The 24,401-nt window shown below is 39.8% G+C and overlaps 1 protein-coding gene across 1 annotated transcript in view; it reads right to left on the bottom strand.

The window, feature by feature from the left end:
• The window catches only part of SPRED1 (sprouty related EVH1 domain containing 1), a 121,933-nt gene extending 106,495 nt beyond the window's left edge, over positions 1-15,438 (bottom strand). Inside the window, exon 1 of the mRNA XM_058541190.1 lies at positions 14,365-15,438. Within this exon, the coding sequence (XP_058397173.1) occupies positions 14,365-14,396 (32 nt within the window). The 5' untranslated portion in view covers positions 14,397-15,438. The remainder of the gene's footprint in view (positions 1-14,364) is intronic.
• Positions 15,439-24,401: the final 8,963 nt, after the last annotated feature.

The following is a 24,401-nucleotide window of genomic DNA, read 5'->3' as shown; positions in this document are numbered from 1 at the left end:
AGATCCAGACATTTCAATTCTAAGGCCTAGGTTCATTTTCCTCAGCTTTCTTCCTCTCCCTAAGGTTTTGCTAAAATCTTTTCTTTTTCTGTCTGCCTTCTGCTTTTATCTCCTTTTTCACTTCAATCTTCTACAAAACTCTCCTTTTTCTCTATGAGTAAATCAAAGGCAAAAGTAATTTATGTATGGGAAAAGATTACCGTCTTCATTAGCACAGATAGTAAAAGATTTGCTCTAAGTCACATAAGTAAATGGCAAAACTGAGACTAGAATCTGAGTTTCCTTTTCTTTTCTACAAAGCATTGCAGATTTCCTAGAGAGTGCCAATTAGCACAATTGCATTCTTTCCAATACAGGTAATTCACTGTCTATATAAATTGTATGATCTACCCAAAGTTTTTACAGAAACAACAAATTTTAAACTTACGATCCCTTCTATATATTTTTTGCTTTATAATACTTATAATATAAATAAGTGTACATAAGAAAATTTTTTCTATGGGTAATTTCCTGTCATCTTCCAAGTCTTCTACAATGTGATTACATTGTTTTTGTACTTCAAAAGTTTATACTTTAATCTTTGCTGGATCCATGTTTCTCCTTTTTGTTTGAAAATGGCGGCCACTATAATTACAGTGCACAATCACGCCCTTGACTCAGAAGCAAGCCTCTGATGGACTCCAAATGCTGCCTCGCACCAGAGCACACTTCCTCCCAAGGAAGTGCCACCCGACCTAGAGACACATGATGCCGTAGGATATAAACATGCAAAGATTTTGTGGTTTAAAAGCTTTCTATTTTTTCCTAATATAAATAATTTAAATTTCATTTGGAAATACAATTATGTTAGTGATTAAAATGCAATATTCACATGAATCTTGGAGATAGTTTACTAGATTTCAAAATAATTATATACTTTTTAAAGGTTGTTTTGGGAGGCATTCCCTCATCGTTTGGGGCACTTTAGTGAAGAAATCTGAGAAGTAATGATCTAACACATCATCTATAGCTTCAGCAATTCAAATCTGAATTCTCCTGTAATTTCTCACAACTCGACCTTGAAATGCACTCCCCTGACGATCTTATACCTTTCAGTATTATCTCTTATTTTCATGAAATAATAAGCTCAACATAAATGTAAATCTTCAGTACCAATAAGGAGGCATATCCTTAGAGGACAACATCCCATATAACTCACTATAGTTTAGAACAGGGGATTTTTAACCACCAGAGTCCTGACCAGCACTATGTTATTTAATAGACTAGAACAGAACAGAATACAAAAGTCAGCCTGTGTCATCACAGTAAGTCTAAGTTGTTTTATGAAAGGTTGTGTGTGTTTGTGTTATGTCTGTGTATGAATGCATGTATGTATGTACACTGTGTCAAAAGGTGTGACATAGGGGCCGGCCCGGTGGCGCAAGCGGTTAAGCGCGCGCGCTCCGCTGCGGCGGCCCGGGGTTCGCTGGTTCGGATCCCGGGCGCGCACCGAAGTACTGCTTGGTAAGCCATGCTGTGGCGGCGTCCCATATAAAGTGGAGGAAGATAGGCACCGATGTTAGCCCAGGGCCGTCTTCCTCAGCAAAAAAAGAGGAGGATTGGCGGATGTTAGCTCAGGGCTGATCTCCTCACAAAAAAAAAAAAAAAAAAAAAAAAAAGGTGTGACGTATTTCTTACTGTCACAGTCAAAAGTTTAAAAGCCACTGTTTTAGGGCACAGGCTTTGGAGTCCATATAATCTTTGCCAAGGTATTTAACTTTGATATGCCTCAGTTTCCTCAATTTTGTAAATGGGAGTAGTAATATAATAACATTTAAAACAGTTGTTACGAAGACTAAATCCATAAAATGATTTTAAGACAATGCTGGTAAACACTCAGATATTAGCTGTCATTTAATTATGTACTGGGAACTATATAAAAAAAAATCAAGGTACTAAAGAACAAAAATGTAATCTAAGACATATGAGAATGAATTTCATTTATAAATAATCCACACTAGAAAAAAATGAATTTTTGGAAGCAGTAATTCATGTCAAGAATTAAAAAAAAAAACACTTATACTCTTTGACACAGTTTATCTCATCCCTGTAAATTCATCCTAAGAAATTAATGGAACAGAAGAAAACAATTATATGCGAAAAAAGATGCCCATTACAATGTTATTTACAATAGCAAAGAGCTGGAAATACAAAGTGTTCACTAAGATTACAGCTATGTAAACTTACAATACAACCTGATGAAATATTACAGGCATTACAATAATCACTACTAAAAAACTACGTAGGGAGCAGCCTGGTGGCATAGTGGTTTAAGTTTGTGCTCTCCACTTCGGCGGCACGGGATTCATGGGTTGGGATCCCGGGCGTGGACCTACATACTGCTCATCAAGCCATGCTGTGGCAGCATCCCACATACAAAATAGAGGAAGATTGGCACAGATGTTACCTCAGCGACAATCTTCTGAAGCAAAAAGATGAGGATTGGCAACAGATTTTAGCTCAGGGCCAATCTCCCTCACCAAAAAAAAAAAAAAACCACTAAGTAAAAGCATAGTATTTTTTATTTTACGTAGATCAGGTAAAAGTGAATAATAAGTATTTGTATGTATAATATTAAAACAAGTAAAAATATATATGTATGGAACCAGAAGCAAATGAAAATTGTGTTGGGTTTTTAATTGATTTTTCTTTCTTTGATGTAATTATTGCTCCTTGTTCCCCCCTAAACAAAGAAAACTCAGTGTCTTAGTCCATTCAGGCCAGTGTTAACAAAATACCACAGATGGGTAGCTTATACACAACAGAAATTTATTTCTTACAGTTCTGGAGGCTGGGAAGTCCAAGATCATGGTGCCAGCAGGGTCGGGTGAGGGCCTTCTTCCTGGTTCACAGCCAGAGCCTTTCCGCTGTGTCCTCACACGTGGAAGGGGCTAGGGATCTCTCTAGAGCCTCAAGGCACTAACCCCATTCAAGAGGGCTCCACCCTCACAATTTAAACACCTGCGAAAGGCCCCACCTCCTAATACCACCATCTTTGGGGGTTAGGATTCAACATATGAATTTGAGGGGGAGACAAACATTCAGACCATAGCAGTCAGTTAAAAGGATTCAGCTCAGTTTCACTGTTTTCTTCCTACTACCTAGCTAAATCTATGAGACAGGGTAAATGCAAAAATGGGACAACTAGAAGTTACCCAGTAATTATAAGTCAAACTATTTTTATTTGATGTATGCTAGGGCCTAGTACATATTGTGTAGGTTCAGACTCAACAGCAATAAGGTCTATAAAACACCAGACAAATTTTTTTTCTTTTGGGCTCACGCAGAAGCTAAGTTTGCTCTCTCCCAAACTATCAAGACAAGGGAAAATTGCTAAGGAAAACTAAGGTGTCTGGAGGCTAGCTTGTCTCACTCATTCATCTCCTGTCTCTCCCCTTCCTTTTTAAAATGATCATAATACAGAGTTGAGGAACATCTTAATTTGATATACTTGGTAAAGTTATTTGTTAACTTTATTATTTGATGATAAAGTTATTTGTCAATGTTCTTAACTTTAAGTTATTAAGTTTGACTTTTTGGATCAAATAACACTCAAGAGAAAAAGTATACACAGTTTTCATCATATTTTTAAGTTCCTGATTTATGTTCATTCAAGATCTTGATTCACAGATTAACTTCAAACTCATTCCCAAACCAAGTTTCAATAATTATGTATCTAAGGCCATTATTCTTGAATTAATAAATTATGCAGTTTCAGAATGCTAAGGCTAAACATCAGGCTAAATCAAAATATAAACAAATTTTTGCTTTAGTTGTTGATGACTATAAAATGAACTAAGCACAAGCTTACAGATCGTTAGCTGTCCAAAGTCAAGTTAACAGACTAAATCAAGAGCAATCAACTTCTACCTAGCAGATCTAGAGTATCTCACCTATTAATAGGGATCCTAGTTTGATAACAGTTGCAAAAAATTAAATGTCTAAATCTTTAATAAGTTGAAAAAAATCTTCCTCTCTCCTTCCTTCCCATGAAAGTAGATTTTTGCCCTCCATACAATACTTGAAAGCTCCTGCATTCAACCCTGAGAAAGATGGTTTTTTTCCTTTGAAAATGACAGAGAGACATCAAATCGACTTATACTTCCAACATGTGTTCAGGTATTAAAACTGCTTTAATTAACAAGGTCTAGGAATATACTCCTTTTATAAATAAATAGTTGTACTAAACATCAAACAAACAAAAAACTGGCTAGAGCCAGGTCTTTGCCTTATAGTGTCTTATCCAACACATGTTATATCTATCTACCTCTTCAATCCGTCTTTGCTCAGAACATGAACGAAAATGTTCACAATATATATTATTTTCTACTTGTTGGAATTTTTAGATTTTAAGTTCTTCTGAGAAGTTGCTTTTTAATATTTAAACTGAAATATAATTTCACCTGCTTAAAGAAACCCTAACTTCAGGCTAAATGAAAATGAGCACTGATTATTTCATGAACATACTACCTTTCTTCTCAAGAAATAAAAGTTTTCAATATTCTCTATCTCTAATCAAAAAATGTTATTGAGGGAGGGGAGGTTACATTTATCTTAACATCCCTCTGAAGTAGGGACATATTATCCTGGTTTTACACATGGGGAATCAAGCACAGAGACAGGCCGTGTGATTTGCCAAAGTCTTAATGCCACAGTCAGCAGTAACCTCAGCATCATGTTAACTGTGAACACTAAGTTAATCATAGAAATTAGAGGTCCTATCATTTCCAATACTCTCAACTCTTCCCAGCTAAACCATTCCCCTTTCTTCTCCTCCCCACCCCCCCGCCCCAACACCCTCCTCCTCTTCAACCTCCAATTCCAAAATACTTACTGTCTCTTTAAATTGCAGAGGCAGATGTCAACATTCATACTCCCACTCTAAGTCGTTCACATCCCACACACACATCAAATACACTGGCGCTGGCTCAGGATTCCTCTCCACCTCAACGCCTGATACCAACCCAGCAACCTGAACAGCCATACTGTTGACCTTTTTTTAATATCCTAGCAGATCCTGGCTCCTCTACTCCAACAACCTGTTTCTACTTTAATCTTCCCTCATATGTTATCACTGGAGTCTGTGTTCTCTGATCAAAATCTCTCTTTCCATTTTTCTCACTTCCACTCTACATGCTTTTTAACTTTATCAAAACTTCCAGTCCCCCAAAACAGCTGTCAATTCTGTGTGTCTACCTATCACTTCAAGCTTATTTTTTTTCTTTAAAACCTAGTCTTGCCATTAAGTATATGAGATACAGTGCAATTTAAATCTCCGTTCTGCCACTTACTCCCTTGTGTGGCTGTGGGCAAGTTACTAAACCTCTCTTAAGTCTCAGTTATCTCCTCTGTAAACTATGGATAATACTTAGCTCACAGGGTCGTTAGAAGGATTAAATCTAGCCCAGTGTCTGACAAGCCGTAACACAGTTTTGACGGATTCCTCTTTCCTGGGCCTCGCTCTACCAATTACCCACCTTTCCTTAAATCTTTTTTTCTCTTCCTTTCGACTACTGACATCACCTTGTCCAACAAATAATCTCAACTCCTAACTCCCCCTGAAGGAGTATAATCTTACTCTTTGCTGTCTCTACTTCATCACTTCTTATTCTGTCTTGAATACTTTTTCTCTGAACTGTCCTATCTCTCAAGACTTTTCTGTCTTTTGGTGTCTTGTCTTACCCTGCCTTAAAAAGGCTACTGTTTCTCACTATTCATCTTTCCATAATATTTAATATTCTCCTTGGGAAATTTTCCACTGGCTTCAACTATTATATATGCTGAAGATGTCACCTCTAACCCTACCCTCTTAACCTTCTTTAGGCACCAAACCTATACGGACTTAAAACACCTTATGAGACATTTTCTACTTTGATACCTAGGACAGGCACCTACAAACTTAAAAAGATCAAAATTGAGTTCTTTTCCTGTTAAAAACCTTCTCGGCCCCTTCCTACTTCATTTAAAACCATCACAGCAGCCCAAATTTAAAATGTTGAAGTCATTCCACACTCTTCCTCTACGCCTTCCTTCACAACCAATCATGTACAGATTTACTGAATGTGAAGGTCCAGCCCATACTTACTGGACATCTGAACTGCCTCACAAACTAATTCCCAACAGTTCCAAATGCACTACTTCCAGCTGTTTTTTGCCTTGATTATTAGAGCTTTCTCATCAATTGTAGTTCATTTTCTTCTCCCTCCAATCTACTATCCAAATGAGTCCCAGTATTCAGCTTTCTACACAAATTTGATATTCCTCCCTCACTTAAAATAATGGTTCCGCACTGCCTATATGATAAACTTAAGCTGGTGTTTTTCATTAAGCATCCTTACTGACCTAAGAGTTTTGGTGAAGAGTGAGGAAGGGTAGCTTGAAAAACTAATTTTCTTTCAACTCTTAGTCCTTTATCTGAAAAATTAATGGGAACTCGGTTCAAAATTAATGTTATTAGACCATTTAAATACATTTTCCTCAACTTTTCAAGAAAAACTGATTTCCAGGAGCTTCTGTCACATTCATCTGTGGGTCTCATGCTCCAGGCCTAGCCACCACACTTTGCCCCAAGGTTGCTGATACATACTTAAGCACAAATCTAGACTACTCACAATCTGGCCGCCAACACTCTTCTTATCCTCCCCCACCACTCCTCCAAACAAGTGTAACCAAAAAGCTACTGCTTTTCTTCAAACTTTCCTTTTCTTCCTCTATGCTTGTTTTTGTTTTGTTTTTTCCCTCTCTTCTTGGAACGCCCTTCTCCTTTCCATTGTTCTCATCTCTGGATGACTCCTAAAATGCCACCTCTTTTCTGAAGCCTTCCCTCACACACAACTCCCCACCCTGCCATCCACCTCCAGGTAGAATCACTTTCTCCTTGAGCCCTGAAGAACTTCATAAGCAGAGCACAGCAGCTTATCACATTTCAGAGGCTTCTAGTTCCCTTGTTGAATTGTGAAAGCAGTTATCAGGTTTTACGTATCTTTGTATCTCCAGGGCTAACTAAGGAAAAGTCAAGTGTCTAGTAGACACTCAAATATCACTAAACTGAAATTCCTGAAGAAAAAGTTACAAATGGAGCTGTCCTGAAAAACTACGAAATTCATATATATGTAATTCAGCAACTAAAATTCTGAAACGCTTTTACATATTATTAAGGGGGCAAACCCATAATTGATCCCTAATTCCAATCTCAAAATATCAATGCAATTCACAATAAAACAGTAAAAAAAAGTTTGGTGACTTTACGACAAAGTTAAGAAAACATTCTGATCTGGCGAAAGTTACGATAACTTTGGAAAAGTGGCTCAGAAAAGTCATAATTCACTAAATTCCTAACTAATAACTAAATTTTTAATTATCCTACTATAGGATACTAATAAAGCCATTAACAAATACTGAGTATTTGTGAAAGTAACCTCTAACCAAGTGAATAGACAAACAAGATGTGTCTAATAACATGCAATAGTATCATTAAATTTGACCAAGAAAACAATGACATTCTACACTCCAAGCCATAACTGCCTTTATCTAATATAATCCCTGTTATACAGATAAAACTTAGAAATAAAAATATAAAACTGATTAGATTAAAATTTAACTTCCAATTACTCTTGAATTTACTAAAGCTTATTCTTTGCACTCTAAATGTAGAAAGAAAATGCCTCCCACAATAATTCAAAAATTTCAGATACAAGGCAATTTCCACCAGTCAATACCACACTTATGAGTAACAGGAATGATATATTAAATGTAGATTTCAGAAGTACAAAGAAAATCACTTAGGATTCTAAAACTCTTGAACTAAAAGAAATCCTAAAGTTGATCAAATCCAGCACTTTCATTTTAAATCAGAGAAATTAAAAGTCTAAAATTCTAGGGAGCAGAAAAATAATATAAATCTATATTTATGAACATTTATCTTAGAAATCTATAAGTTATGAACATTTACTTCCATATTATGGGCAGAGAAGGATGACAATATTGCATTTCTGGCATTTAAGACTGTATCGTTTCTCCTGCTTAATCTTCCAAGGTGATAAGCGACATTGATTTTCTCATGTTGATCCATTCTTGAAACCTTGAGATAAACCCGGTTTGACTGTGAGGCTTTGTTTTGTTTTCACTTCACTGAATTGAGTTTGATTTGCTACGTTTTGAAAATTCTCAGCCATTATCTCTGAATATTTCCTCTCCTCCATTATCTCTTCTTTTGGAACTGTTAGCTGTATGTTGGACTTGTTCATCTTATCCTTCACGTTTCTTAATCTTCCTATTTTATATCTCTACCTCTGGGTTTGGGCTTCTGGATCTCAGTCCACAGCAGGAGACTTCTAATCTTATGTGCCACTGACCTCTTGGGCAGTCTAGCAAAGCCTATGGCCCCCTTCTCAGAACAGTATTAAAGGCTTAAAACAAAATACATAGGATTACAAAAAAAAATCAATTATAATAAAATAATTATCAAAATATTTTTAGTTTTGCTATAGTAATATACATGCTTTATTGAAATATTAAAATATAAGCTCTAGCAATGGTTTAATAACTATAATAATTTCAAACTGGTGATGACTATAAGTGCTACTTCCAGATATCTGTAATAACTGAACAGCAATTGTACTATAAAAAAAAAAAAATCTGGGGGCCAGCCTGGTGGCATAGTGGTTAGGTTTGCACATTCCGCTTCAATGGCCCAGGGTTCAGAGGTTCGGATCCCAGGCATGGACCTACACACCCGTCATCAAGCCAGGCTGTGGTGGCGTCCCACATACAAAATAGAGGAAGATGGGCACAGATGTTAGCTCAGTGAAAATCTTCCTCAAGCAAAAAGAGGAGGATTGGCAATAGATGTTAGCTCAGGGCCAATCTTCCTCACCAAAATAAATAAATAAATCTGATTTCTACGGGGTTATGGGTTGAATTGTATCCCTCCAAAAAATTATGTTGGGTACTAACTACCAGTACCTGAGAACATGACCTTATTTAGAAATAGGGTCGTTGCAGGGGTAATTAGTTAAGAGGAGGTCATACTGGAGTAGAGTGGGCTCCTAATCCAATGACTTGTGTCCTTACAAGAAGACGGCCAGGTGAAAACACAAGAGATACACAGGGAGAACACCATGTGATGATGAAGGTAGGGAATGGAATTAGGCAGCTGCAAGCCAAGAAATGCCAAAGACTGCCATTAACCAACAAAAGCTAGGAAGAGGCAAGAAAGGACTCCCCTACTGGTTTCAGATGGAGCATGGCCCTGCCAACACCTTGATTTTGGACTTCCAACCTCCAGAAATGTGAGACAATAAATTTCTGTTGTTTTAAGCCATCCAGTTTGTGGTACATACTTTCTTACAGCAGCTCTAGGAAACTAATACAATTGCTGCCACAAGTACCTCTAATGCTACTATGGTTTGTTGGCATTTCCTTCAACTATGAACATAAACAAGTTTCAGTTAGAGATTGGTAAAAACACTCTAAATTCTAAGAACTCTACATCCAAAGCAATTTAACACCTCAGTCTAAGATCCATTACTAATGAACTATGCTTCAACAAAACTAATGAACTATGTTTACACAGAAATACATCAATAATTGTTTTTTCATTTCAAACCATTCTGAGTGCCATGAAAACAACATTTTGGGGATTTGTTAATGACTATGGTTCTGGACTCTAAAATGAGATGCAGCTATGACATAAAACTTGCATAAACAGCTAATTAATTCTAAATATTAAGAATGAAAAAATTCATTATCTGCATTAACTTCTTAAACCAATTAAATGTAAAATTCTCCCTTAGTGTTAGACTAATATGATTTGTATGAATAATCAAATGAAAAGACTTACTTCTGATACTTCTTGGAAGTAAGGAAAGCATGAGGGCTGGTATCTTGCTAGTATATTCCTCTTAGAACTACCCAAGTTGGTGTTTAAGCTCAAGAGCCTTTTGCTCACTTACTCATCCACAGGCCACATTTATTTAAAAAAAAAAAAAGAGCACTAGAAAGTTCCCCATCTGTGATGTATACATATATTATCAAAGACACATGGCTATTAAGCCTAAAATAAGAAAGTCTAAAAGGTTGTGAATGTACCAATTGTTTCCAAATTTTTTACCTTGGTCCTTCAAAATTCACACTTTTACGTCATCATCCTACCAGATCTCCACTGGAAGTCTTTCATTTGCTTAAATATGTCAAAAACAATAATATCATAAAATTAAAACAACAATATCATAAAATTAACCAATTAACAAATATGTATGTTACAAGTCTAGTGATTTGCAATGTGTCTATCACTGTATTAGTTTAGGGTAATTTAGCACAGGAAGGGCCCATACTGACACTTAGTTCAAATTCCTTGACTTACAAATGGGCAAACTGAGACCCATGGCTGCTGTCACTCGCCCAGAATCACAGAATAAATTAGTGATAGCTAAGACAGAAACACATCTCCCAAGTCCAAGTCCAATGTTCTTTATATTATACTATACTGCATAAAAGTTGGTAAGAGATAAATAAATTATCTGCAAATGCCTTTTGTATGATCACTTGAATTCTATTTATAATACAGTATTTAAAAACAGTCTGGTTGCCCAAAAACAAGTTTTTTTAAAAATCGATTTCATCTTACCATCCAGCACATTTTAAAAAATAGGAACAAGATCTCATTTCCACCTTCAAAATTGGCAAAAATTTTTTCAAAGAGAACTGGACAAGACATTTCAAAGCATAAGTACTCTCATACACTGAGTTTTTTCTTTTCTAGAGGGCAATTTAGCAGAAACAATGTAAAAAACTTAAAATTTGCACCTTTTTTAACTCCCATCCTAGACTATCTCAAGAAAAAAGGAATAGATTTGGATGAAGACAGAATTCAGGATCAAATGCAGCATTGTTCAGAAATAACAGAAATATCCAATAATAGTAGACTGATTAAAACTAACATACTATACACTGAATATAATGTAGCCATTAAAAACTATGTTCTAGGAAATACTTAATGACATAGGAAAATATTCACAGTATATTAAGGTATGACAGTATGCAATTCCACTGTCGAGAATACATGTATATACATAAATTATATAATATATGTGTAAAGTATTACAGTGCTTGGCATGTAGTAAAAATCCAATAAATGGGAATATGAGTCCTCATCAACTTCATAGGAAAGGAAACATTTAATTATATATCAAATGGTAAGACTTATTATCTGAGTGGTAGAAATGCCAATACTAAATTATTATTACTTATTCACTTTAAAGACCATTTTGTACATTATGTGAAACAAACTATTACTCTTGTATGAAGGGAATTATTTTTTTAAATGGCACTTTTAATGTAGTTCCAGTTCCTAACGAAGACTGGAAAAGAAAAGCAGACTTTTACCACCCCTTCCCCAAGTTTGGCAAAGCATAAAACAAAGTCTTACACATAATAGATCCTTTGCTAATTCTTGATTAAATATATACTCATAATCAGCCTCTGAGAGCTATCTATCTCTACCCAGAACTCTAATTCCAAATAATAGAGCATGTACTAGAGGATTTCAAAATGAAGCCTCTAAAGGCCTTACTGGATTTTACCATAATGGCTATCTAGAAAGGTTAACAGTTTCCAAAGATATTGGTGATTTTCACTTTTTTTAAAGACTGAAATCAGGTGAAAAAACATTCAAGTGTTAAGAAGTGTCTACTGTAATTAAATTCCTATTGATTGTGGCTTTAAAAACAAAAAGGAAAAAAAATATACAAAAGGTCCAAATAAAATCCCTATTTCAGGGCAGTTTTAAACTATGCTAAGGCTGTAAGGGCATCTGCCATAATGTATCTCTTTTGTTTCTTCATAATATATGATTATAAATGATAAATTGCCATTTCAAAACATTATTTTACATATTAAAGATGAGATATATAAATTATCAGAATAAAAGTTACATTCCAAACAAGTTCAGTTTGTGGTTTAGCTACTGCACAAACAATGTTGGCTCTAATAAAACTGATTACCAGATGAACACATCACATTCTAAAATAAAAAAATTCAAGTAAACCCCCCAAGAGTTTGTCCCCATGAAGAGTTAACATATAGTGAAATATCATATGTTAAAACATATTATTCTTGTCCTATCAAAACTAATATAACCAAGTCCCTGGGATATAACTTATTAATAAAACAGGATAAATTTGTGAAAACAGAATTCTAAAAGTCTGGGTGAGGGAGGTCATTTCCAAGTTTTCCCATACTAAGTACATTTAAAATTTTTTTAAAAAAAGCAATCCTCCCAGTAAAAATTGACATTAGGTGTTTCAAATACCAACATCTTTGGAATCAAACCACTGGGAATATTTACAAATTTTTAGTATCACAGCGGTATCATCCACTGATATCACTACACCAAAAACTTGCACTCTCAATTTGTCCATGCCAAGTACTACAAAAAGACCCCATTTAGAAACAATATATTTTACACCTGTCAATTCACATTCCCTCATTTGCTTTTCTATTAGCTGCATCCAAAAAGGAGGTATTCAATATTTTACTTTAAATATGGTAACGAATCTTTTCCCATCTCTACAACAGAACTTGACATTTTGATCCAGGCTACTTTCTTTAAAGATACCAGGAAAAACTATCGTCATTCCGTTCAGGATTTTTAGCAGTTTTTCTCCTAACTCAGCGTTATCTGAGATACTTCTTGATCTCTCTCAAAGTAGGTCTAATCTGCGGAAGGCAATGAGACAGTGTACTGCACTGTGAATGGACAGCCAGGTATTTTATGAATGGAGGCAATCACGTGATCCCAGCACCTCCCCGAACTGATATTTCCCACATAACTGTGTCAACATTCTGAGAACAGGGGTAGTTGTTTGTGTGTGCGTATGTTTTTGAATTTAACCTACAACTTCGAATTCTCCTTACTTCCTGAACTCAAAAATCTACATGAAGACAGAGTCAAGCTTCGAATTTTTTTCTTGGGAAATTCTTTCAAGATGTCCAAGGTGATGGATGTTTAATTATTTTTTTATGAATGAAGAGTGTGCTATGCAAATGAGGGCGATTCACAAAAAGAGAGAGAACATGGCGGCCACTTCTGCTTCTAGACTGCACTGACACTGCAGCAATCTACCTTCTCCCACACCCGCTCATGAGAAGAGTGTGTTGGGGGGCGTGGGGGGCGGGCAAGAGAAACGCTACTTGGCATTTCTCAAGCTATTTTATGTTAAATAGGCCTAGGCTTTGGATTTTCAAGTTTTCTCTAAACGGCCAGACTTGAGGAATGCACTTTATTTAAAGGAATGCATCCTAGGACTAGTCCTAACTCACTTAACTCTTTCCAACCCTACCAAGATAAACAAAACTTGAACTTAATTACAAGAAAAAGGATGCTAATATTCTGCACGGAATTAAATCCCATCTCAATAGAAAACTGTTACCGCATCATTATTCCCCCAAGCAGCTGTTACGTTAAAGCAAAACATTTAAAAGGCAAAGTATTTCGTTTGAAAAACATAAGGACAGCCCAAATAAACAAAAGCTTAAACCGGGATGCTCTAGAAGTTAATGAATGAAGTCATCAACTTGTTCAGCAATGTAAATACTGTTATACCAACGTAAATGGTGTGTTTCAATATAGCTGAAGGATAAACATTAGCATTCAAAATTCTTCTATGCTCCTGATAGAGACACGTCCAGTATTCGCGAAGGTAAAATATAATAGTTCGCCATCTCCCACACTCCAGGTGTCTTCAATGCCATTAAATTCTAAAAATGTTTCCCTAGCCCCATTTTTTACAAGAATCTTACAGGTCCTAAGTATAAAAAAGGGGGGAAGGGGTGGAGGCTTAATCGGTATTTAAGAGTCACTGACTCATCGAATTAAGATTCAAGAGCAGTTTGCTGCAGAAGGTGCTCCCACACATTAGTTTCCAAGTGAAATAGCTATAAAGGAAGCAGGACGGATATTCAGGATATGTTGATTGGTATGCTAAGGAGAAAAAGGACAGGCCAGGGGTCTTCCAGGCAAAGGGGTAATTTCCACCCCGCCTCCATCCATCCACACTGCTCCATCTCCTGGACAGACAATTGCCATGCCACCCCAACACTCAACGCCCTCCCCCAGAAGAAAGCAATTAAACGCGGGGGGTGGGGGGTGGGTTTGCTGCCATTAAATAAAATGGCTCAAGAAATGAAATGTTATCTTCACAACAAGATGCACCGAACTCTCCAGGGCTGCAAGCTTTCCGGCACCCAAGTCTCCAGGGGTCTGGGGGAGTGCTGAGGAAAGAAGCGGGGCGGGGGGCTAGCAATCAGGATCAATGAGGCGCTTACTCGTTGTCAGAAGTCGCCGTCTCCTCGCTCATCTTTCCCTCACCGTGATCCGATCTGGAGATGGAGGAGCAACAGCAGACGGAGGAGCAGCAGCAGCACCGGGGGGCAGGAGGCAGTGGCGGCCGGGGGGGCGCGGGGGCAGCGGCTCAGGGGCCTCACCATGGTGGATGCCTCACCCGGAACGGTGCCCCCCCAGCCGGGAACCCCGGCCACCCCCGCAGGGGGGTGGCGGCAACAACCTCCGCCGTGGCGACCCCAGCCTTTTCCCCCGCCTCAGCGCCCAGCCAAGGGATCCGAGGAGGCGAGGAGGGTGGGTGGAAAGCAAAAAAGGCCGGGGGGCTGCGAGGCTGACTGGAGAGCGGCTCCTCCGGCCACTGGGGTGGAGCGCGGCGGGGTCCGGCCAGGAAGGAGCGGGCGGGCGGGCGGAGAACCCGGGAGCAGAGGCGGCGCTTCCCTCAGGGATGCGGCGAGGAGGAAGCAGAGCTCCGCTCGGTGGGGGCCGGCGGGGGGGTGCCGAGCCCAGGCTCCGGGCGGCGGCGGCGCGGTCCTGCCGGAGCCCACCCCACCATCTCCCGCCTCGCCGCCGGCTGCCCGCTCAGCCCCCGGCGGCGACCGGGGCGGTCCTCAGGAACGAGCCGAACCGGCGAGGGGCCTCACGGCGGCGGATTCCTCCAGACACGCTCCAGCCCGGACGAGTCCAGAGCAGGGAGGAGGGGGCGGCGGGGAGCGGGAGGCAGGGGCAGGCGAGCCGACCGCCCCCACCCGGGCCGGAGGAGAGCGGGCGCGCCCGCGGCGCAGGGTGCCGAGAAGCGGCGGGAGAGCGGGCAGAGCGGCCGCAGGACCCCTCCAGCCGTGCCCACCAGCACGGAGCTCGGCGGGCCAGCTCCTCACGCCCGCCAGAGGGGAGCCGCGAGGGGGGCGGCGGAAGCGCTCACGCCGCCCGCTCCTTCCGCCGCCGCCGCCGCTGCCCGAACCGGGGGCGCCCGCGGGAGAAGGCGGCGAAGTAGTCCCTGGCAACTTCTCCCGGACGCCGGCTTCCCCCGGGGCCAGAGCGGGCACGGGGTGGGGTTGCTGAGCGGGGTGCCCGCGCTGTGAGGGCGCGTGGGTAGGAGAACTAAAAGCTGCGGCCTCCGGGCGAATCACTGCAACTCGAAGTCGTGTGCAGCATAGCAAGTTTCAGGAAAGTAGTTCCCTCCTCCCTTCATTTCCCAAATCGTTGTCGAGCCACCGAGCGGGGAGAGGAGGAGGGAGGCGGAGGGATACGCCAGCACCGTGCTCGGTGTGCGTGCGCGCGCTCCAAACTCTTGGCACGCTGCGAAAGGGGGCGGGGGTGTGAGCTGCACGGGGAGCTGCTTGGGAGCTTGCATTGTTGCGGCGCGTTACTCCCCGTTACTCGTTTTAGAATATCCGGGTTGTTTGGACGAAGAGGCTAGAATGACAGTGTGCTCAAGGAGAAAATTGGAGGCTACACTGTTCTGCCGCGCGCGCGCGCGCGTGTGTCTGTGTGTATGTGTGTTTTCCTTGCAGAGCAAAGAATGGAACTGGCATGAGTTCATCTTTAGTTGGTGGGGGTTAGAGGGAGGGACTGTACAAAGAGAGCTCCGCCTGCTGTCCCTCTGGTTGCATTGCTGCAGTCCCCCAGCTGCAGGCACAGCGGGAGTGCGTGTTGGGGTGTGTATGTGTGTGTGTGTGTGTTAGAGAGAGACAGAGTTTTAATACCTTGGATTCTTACTGCACCAGGGGTATGCGGTGCAGGGCATTCATCTCTGAAAGCTAGAGTGGTTGTTAATGGAGAACGACTTCCATTGAAGCCCGGGGTAGGCGTGTTACATGAATCTGGCGCAGCCAGAAGCACAGGAAATAACTCCCGCTGCGAGTGAGGTTGCATAACTATAGCGCAGAAGATGCCTCTGTGGCACGAACTGCTCTAAACGGAGGCGGAACGATTACTGAATAGGCAGCTGTCACGTTTGCATTGTTAGAGGACAACGTATGCATTCATCTCAAAAGGTTTTTGCACAGAAACCTGCTGGGGTTGCGGGCCGGAGTCTGGGGTCTGCCCGACCGGAGGACTCAGCTCCTGGCTCTGTAAATTCTATTATCTTTTCTCTACCTAGAAAGCCAGCCTATACATGATCGGGCCTGGGGGACTGAATCCCAAGTTTCTGACGCATCTCCCTAGGTATCAGTCTAGCTCTGTGCGCAATGCTTTTCTCTTCATTCTCAGGTTTGTGCGTCCTGAGAATGAAGATTGCTGCTCCTGCCACCTTGAGGGATAGAACATTTCCTGAGGAAGAAGAAAGTGCGAGAACCTCTCAAACAAGCCAGCACTCCCCTTCTGCCGTCCGTCTCCTGGAAGTTTCAGGATTGTTCTCGGGAGCGCATACACTAGCACGTTAACAGTGTTTTGCACAAAGGAGGTGCTTAATAAATGTTTGATGAATAAATAAAGGAGCTAAACCAGTCAGTCTGCCCCAAAAACCATCCCGTTGATTTCTGAGGTTTCTTGATTTAACTCTTGCTTCGTGTCTTGCCAGCAGCATTGTCCATACCCAAAGGGAAGAAGGGGCAAAGTTGGTGACAGGAAGAGGTGAGGGGATCTGCAATAGACAGAGGTTACCTCTGTTACCTCTGAACCTGCATTTTTGGTCTTGTTCCTGTGAAGAACCTATAACTGGGAGTGTTGGTACTGGCCTGCTCTCCTTCCATTACTACTGCTAATCACTCTGGCTGCTCAGATTTCAGTCAAGTCCCGTCAGTCATAATTTGTGTGTTCTAGACAAATTACTTAAACTCTGTGCCTTTGTAAAATGGGGATAATAGTACCTAATTCATAAAGCTGATGTGCTGGTTAATGAGGTAATAATATACATGAAGCACTTAGAACAGATTAAGAGCTCAATAAGTCCTAGCTCTTACGATGATTTTGTAAAATGGAGATAGTCAGAAACGCCGCGACAGGGTGGTGGCAGTTGCTCTGAAGGTTTAAATGTAAAGCATTCAGTAGCCTTGTTCATTCAGTCAACAAATAACTAGTGGTTTTCTCCCGTGTACCACTCGTGCTAGACACATGGCCCAGCCCTCAGTAAGTCATTAACAAATGGTCATTCTTAGAGTCATTATGATTAAGTAAGGACAAGGAAAGTTGGGTCACTTGCAAAGGCCTCCTTTTCTTTTGAAAATATTTGCATCAGTTTGAGATTCACATGCATCAGGGAAATGACCCGTTACAGGCTTTGGGAGAAAAGATGAAAACCACCTTGGCTGTCATGTGGAAGACACTGTGCTGGTCACTTTCGCACACATTGCTTACCTAAAGGGGCAAGATATGATCAATACCCCGAATTAATGCTTTTTAGATTGTTCCCAATCCCATGACCCGGACACAGTCACCAAACCATTCCCCATGCCGTTCTCAGGACACCTGTGTGCCCTTCTTAAGGTGCATCTGTAGCTCTCTCATCTCATCCAGTTGTTGAAGATCTTACCAAGTTTGTAAAAAACTGTCTTGGTCTGGCCTGAGCACTGAGTCTTCTACTCTGAAAACATCAGAAATGGTCCTACGATGAGAATCAGAGCCCAGGGGGCTTCTAGTCTGACTTTCTATCAGCAACTGCCCTAAACACAAGAGGCCTCCCCTGGTCTATTCCAGTGTTTGGACCTTAAGAGGTACAAGAGACATAGCAGCCTAATGCAATGTGTGAGATCTTATTTGGATCCTGATTTGAACAAATATTTTAAAATTTGAGATAATTGGGGAAACAAAAACTAATTAGATGTTGATGATAATAAGGAATTTTTTTTAAGTATTGGTGTTGTAGTTGTGTTTTTTAAAGTCCTTATCTTTCAGAAATACATACTGAAATATTTTCTTCAAAATAATCCAGTGGAGTGAGGAGTGGGGGGATGTGGGTAGGGATATAGATGAAACAAGATTGGTTGTGGATTGGTGATAAGCACATTCTCTTTACTATTGTATCTATTTGAAATTTTCCATAATAAAAAGGTTTTTTTAAGTACACGGCAAGTACCCCTTTAATGCAGATTCCTAGGCCCCAGTCCAGAGATTGTGATCAGCAGATCTGTATTGTGCTGACAAACCTACTTTTCCAGAAGTATGCCAGGTACTGAGTCCTTCTAGGCCTTCATAGCCTTCTCCTCCTTTCCTTGCAACCGCTTGTGTCATCCCATCCCCAAACACATCCCTAACTGAAACCTCTGCTCCAGAAGAACATGGAAAAGGGTGGCCCAAGGTATATCATAGGCTAAGGTAGATACTGGTCAAGGCCAGAGGGCTGGTTCAGCTAGGGAAGGTGGATCCAATAAGACTTGAAAAGCTATGTGAGAAGGTACATATAGTTCACAGTTTTACTTTAAGTTTCAACTCCATTCAATTGGTATAGCTACCAATGAGCAGTAGTTGAGAAGGATTCCGTGGCCATGTCAGGGGTCAGGAGGGCAGGAGACACTTGTATTTGCTCGGTTGCGTTTCCTCAGGTAGGTCTGTGAGAAGGAGGCTGGTCACCATAGCTGGTGCTCGCAAGTGGCTCTCAGTACTATTGTCCTCAGCTTTAGGAATGAGCCACAGCCACTTAACAACCTGTTGTAAATGATTAATTATCGAAAGCATCCCTGGGCCAACAGCACAACCGCCAAGTAATAGCCAATATAGGACATCGTCAAAGTTAAGATGGTACCAGTGGGTTCTGGGTTCCAGGTAGGTGTCAGATCAGGGTTCACCAGGACAGCAAAGGTGGCCTGTCCTCGTGGAGGCACTGGCAGATGGCATGTAGCGCTCCAATTCAAGGCTTTCTCCCTCTTTCCAGACCACTCAGTCTGTTGTGACTGTCTTTCTTAGGAACTCAGAATTTGTCTTCTCAAATTCTTTTTGCCTTTATTGTTTTATGCTTATATTGATAATTCTCTCTCTCTCTCTCTTTTTTTTTTTTTTTGCTAATCCACTTTTTATGAGTTTATGTTTATTTTCCCAGTTAAATTTTAAGTGGCGTGAAGGCAGAGGCTGCGTTTCATTTTTTGGTGTTCTCGTCACAGTGGTTTTAAACACTTTTAAGTGAAATGTTTGCTAAGGCCTTGTGTATGTATAAAAATGAAGCTGGATGGACTGACACTGTGATGGAAGTTTGGAGGCCCCTCTGGCTTCCTATTGCAACTGGAAAACTACTGCAGTTCAGCATTTCACATACACCATCCCTTGTACTATTATGCTCTCAGCAGATATCTATATACTTGAAAAGCCCAAAGAGGAGACAGCCATGCCAACATTTGAGGTTCTAACAGTATGTAAAATACATGTACACATTTCCATTTCTAGACTTACTCTTATCATTACCCCTTAGCAGATGTTATTACAATTTTGTATTTTGAAACTGTAGTTAATATGTGCCTAGATCAAAGGGGACTCTATTTTCATGCTGTACTTTGTTTAATGAATGAGCTTTCTTTTTTTTTTTTTTTTTTTTTTTTTAGTGTAACCAGTCTCTTGGCTAATGAGCTCTGCCTCTCAGGGAATTACTAAATGGTAACCATGTTTCTAAATAGTTTCCTTGCCTCTGGCATGAGTCTGTTTCTCCATCACTAGGGTTTCCATGTTCTTCCAAACTAATGCAAAGTATAAAGGATAAGTATGCTATTTTATTTTTCTCCCAGAGGACTGTAATTGTTGGTCTGGTAGTATCCGGTGAGTGTGAAATCAGTTTACTTTTAATGCTATAACTGCCTTTTACAGGAAGTTTCCACAAGATTACAACCAGTACAAGGGAAATGAGCAGTCTGCGATTTCCTTTATTTTCAGTATAATCTTAGCAGGGAGGATGCTTACCAGGCCCCACACTACTAAATAAAGCACTCCTCCCTTAGCATCATTCTCCCAAATGGCTTTGGCATGCTCATTCCTTGAAGGTTATATCCCATTACAACAAATATGAAGGATTGAAATATCCGTTACATAAGATTTCCAAGGCCATGTGCATGCAATACAAACTCAGTACAACAGAGTCTAAGCAGTTCCTTGGATTTTGTTTTAAATATGGCATTTGACTTCTTTTTTGTGAGTAATAATTAGCCATTGTACAGGACTTTAAAACTTCAGAAACTTACCTTCCTAACACCCTTGCCCACTAGGTATTATTATCAACTACAATTTACAGAGAGAATTGGGAACTGAAGACCAGAAAGATTGGGTGACTTAGCAGAGGTCACACATTAGTGTGGATGTGGCTAGAGCTCAAACTCAAATTTTCTCCTTCGAAAGCCGGTGTGTGTGTATGTGTGTGTGCGCACCCGTTTGTTAATATTATATATAACTTCTCAAAATGGGCTCCTTGGTGGAATATTCTTTCTATTTCAAATCATTATTCCTGTGGATGATGACTTGGCAGGAGAACCTACTTTAGATAAAGGGAGGATTAAACTCCTTGGCTGTTATCAGCTGCCTTCTGTGGGACCCGGGTACATAAATTCCCTTATACCATCAGTTCTCAGGGTGTGATCTGAAAACCTCTGGGGTCCCTTTTGTAAATTGGTAGCTAATTCCAGAGACAAAAGGAAGCAAAAAACATCAGGAGGGAAAAAACATGTGATTGCAGCTTTCATGATCATGGTAACCACTAGCCATCTGTGGCTATTTAAATTTAAATTAATTAAATTAAATATGATCAAAAGTTTACTCCTCAGTTGCGCTAGGCACATTTCAAGTCCTCAGTAGTCGCAGATGGTTAGTGGCTACTATGTTGGACAGTCCAGATATAGGACATTTCTGTCATCACACAAAGTTCTATGGGGTACTTTAAAGTGCAGGTGCATTGCTGTAAACAACACGGGTAGTTATCTTGTTATTAATATAGACATCTAACAATGGTTATGGTCTTAAATATGTTATTATTGGTTTGAACTGGGGCACTATATTCCCTCTTTTGGTCTCAGATATGTCTGTATTGCCATCAACTAAGGGTAAAAGGGAGGATAATTTCACTATTGAAATCTTTGATAAACCCACAGAAGATATTTATATTGGGAAGCACTAATTCATTGATTTATTTTATAAAAATGGTTTAAGTGCTCATGTTTAATATTGTAAATCCTTGCTACTCAAAGCAGCCTAGCTTCTTCACCTTGGAGCCTGTTAGAAATGCAGACTCTTGGGCGTCACCCCAGACGTACTGAGTTATGATCTGCCTTTTAATAAGATCCACAAGTGATTCATCTGCACATTAAAATTAAGAAGCTCTGCTGTCAATAATCTCTTTCTAATGGTGGCCCCTCCTAACTTTGACTGGATATATTGTTCTTCAGGCTTCTCCAGCCTCCAAGTTTACAAAAGTAAGATATTCCTACCACCATTTCCTGCCGTTTTCCTGGCCCCCCACAAAGATTTTTGTTCCTATTTCCTTGTTGCCTGTTCTTTCTGGTCTCTGAGTTAGACCACTCAGCACCTCATCTGGCTCCTCTGTGGATTAAGCCTACTACATACTCTTAGCTCCCTGCAGTGCTGGGACTCTCTGCCAGGGGACTGTCCCCTTGGGGGCTGCCTGTTTCCTCGCCAAACCCATTGCCCTCTTTTCTCTCACCTTTGTACTGAAAAAACCTTCTTTCTTTTTTCCAACTCTCTTTCTGAATGTTCCCTCCTCTTCCCACTCTGCAACATCACACTTTAATTGGACTTGATCACACACTATTAGACATGTGTAAAACCTGGTAGTTCTACCCAACCCACTCAGGGAGTCTTAAAACTTTGCATTTTGTTGTAAGTTCTATTTGCCCTATTTCAACTTAAAAACAAAACAAAATAAAACTGAAGACCCTGCATTTACATACAACATTGGCCCCTCTAGCCCTCTACCTGTGTTGGCTATGTGTGTGTGTATAATATATAGTTTAAAAGTTATAATTCAAAGTCAGAATATAGAAATTTAGGCGATAGAGGTAGGAGGAGAGCTAGAAAGGAAATGTCAGTATTGGAGGAAAAAGATAGCAGTTATTTTTATTATCTGTTTTGTATAACATCTTGTGTTATCTAAATGTTTCCTTTTGGTTTTCCATGTCTTCCTAGATAAATTGTAAGATTTTGGAGAACAGTAAAAACGCTTTTGCAATGGTCTATATAGGAGAAAATTTAGGGCACTGGTGAAGGGCTGGAGGGAAGCAGATGGATACAAACACATGTAGGTGTCAGGATCCTCAGGAAAACTCTAGGTGCTGGAGGAGGCCTGCTTTCCAGAAACTTACAGTCTAGCTAGGGAGACATGGAAAACCAAAGGGAAACATTTAGAAAAGACAAGATGTGATATGAATAAATGCCATGACAAGTGATAAAAATAACTGCTGTTCTTTTTCCCCTAATGACGCTAATCTTATTAGCATCCACAAATATGTCCATTTTGGAATCTTCTGATAATGTCTTTAATATCTTTGTATAATAAAATCTAAAATATACACCATATTGAAAAATTCTGTGTTTAAATGTTATTAGATGCTGAAAATTTCAGTTCCAGTGACATCTGGCCAGTCATTAGTTCACTAGAAGGAGATGTTTTCATTCTTCACAAGATTTAAAATCCTAAGAAGACACTGACTTTCCTTTATACTAGAGAATGCCACCCTCAGTTCTAGACCTCTTTATCAAGAAGCCCTAAAACGCTTCACACCCTTATTGTCTTCTGGGTCTAAGACAATCTTTGTTTATTTCAAGTTTCCTTCCTTTTTTGGATCATCTCAGTCTCCCTTCTGGGTCCCCTGCCAAGCTGTGCCAAGTACTTTGAACAATCTCTCTTAACCTGCCTTATTGTCCTTGCTTATATTAAGTACATCTCCAGATATTTTCCATAGAGTTTTTTAGAATTGACTCAGGAAAAATTGCTTTCTACAATTCTACATATGTGGTCCAGTCTACATCTTAGAAATGTAGTTATTCTTGAAATGTCCCATGATACTATTCTTTACTATGTATTTGTTTAATGTCCATATTTAGTTATCCATCATTTCCAAGTTTTATAAAAACCCAATATTTATATGTGTCAAATTATTTTTGTATAATAACTTGTAAAGTGAGATGTCTGATAGGTGCTTATCAAATGCTGTTTTATATGGTACTAGTAATTTATTGCTCCAAAAGGACAACTTTTAATTTATATTTTGAATTTATATGTCTGGAGCTCCTATCCACTCAAATGTATAAATGACATTAGAGATTTTGCCAAGCTTTTATTCAAATTTATAAATTCTATTTATGAATGATATCAGTTTGTTTTTACTTTTCATATATCAACAATGTCAAATTTCCTTGGAAATCACTTGAAATGTAACTTATTTAATTCTAACAATAATAATTTCTTGTTTTTTTTTTTTATCACCTTCACTTCTGATATTGATCTTCTTTTATAAAACCAAAAGTACTCAGTAAAGGACAAGAAAACCTTCAGAAAGCTATCATTAGAATTCATTAGAGTTTTTATTTATAGAATTGGTGATTAGGTCCAACTCTCAAAGGATCCATCTTTGATAAACTCACAGAAGATATCTAATATCTATATCAGAAGTATTAATTAATTTCATATGCCCAGCTCAGTATTAGAGATGAAATTAAAGCAGTCTGACTTCAAGGAACTTATGTCTAGTGAAGATGTAAATTGTTAAATTACCGTTACCATGGTAAGTGCTATAAGAGTTATGAATAAAGTGCTATGGGAGCAACTGATTTTGCTTCACATAAAATAGAGGTTTAACAGTAGGTGACTATTTAGGAAAAAATTCAGTTTTCCTCCTTCTGTGTAGGGAAAAGCCCACTTCTTTCCTACTGTGTTTCCCTCCTATGTGTCTCCTTTACCTTTACCTATAACACTTCACTTCTGGTCCCAAATATGTGGAGGTTTTTCCCCACACCAAGCAATTCTCTGTGACACCTGCTGAGTGTCCTTTAATTTAACTCAATTCTGACACCATCTTCCTGGAGATAGCAAAAAATTCCACAGGTTAAGGTCTCAGTCCTGTAAGTCTGCTCCCTTCTCCCCCCAACTTCAGAG

Source organism: Diceros bicornis, chromosome 5 (genome assembly GCF_020826845.1).
Source record: "Diceros bicornis minor isolate mBicDic1 chromosome 5, mDicBic1.mat.cur, whole genome shotgun sequence".
Lineage (NCBI taxonomy): Eukaryota > Metazoa > Chordata > Mammalia > Perissodactyla > Rhinocerotidae > Diceros > Diceros bicornis.
This window is presented reverse-complemented; position numbering and strand designations above follow the sequence as displayed.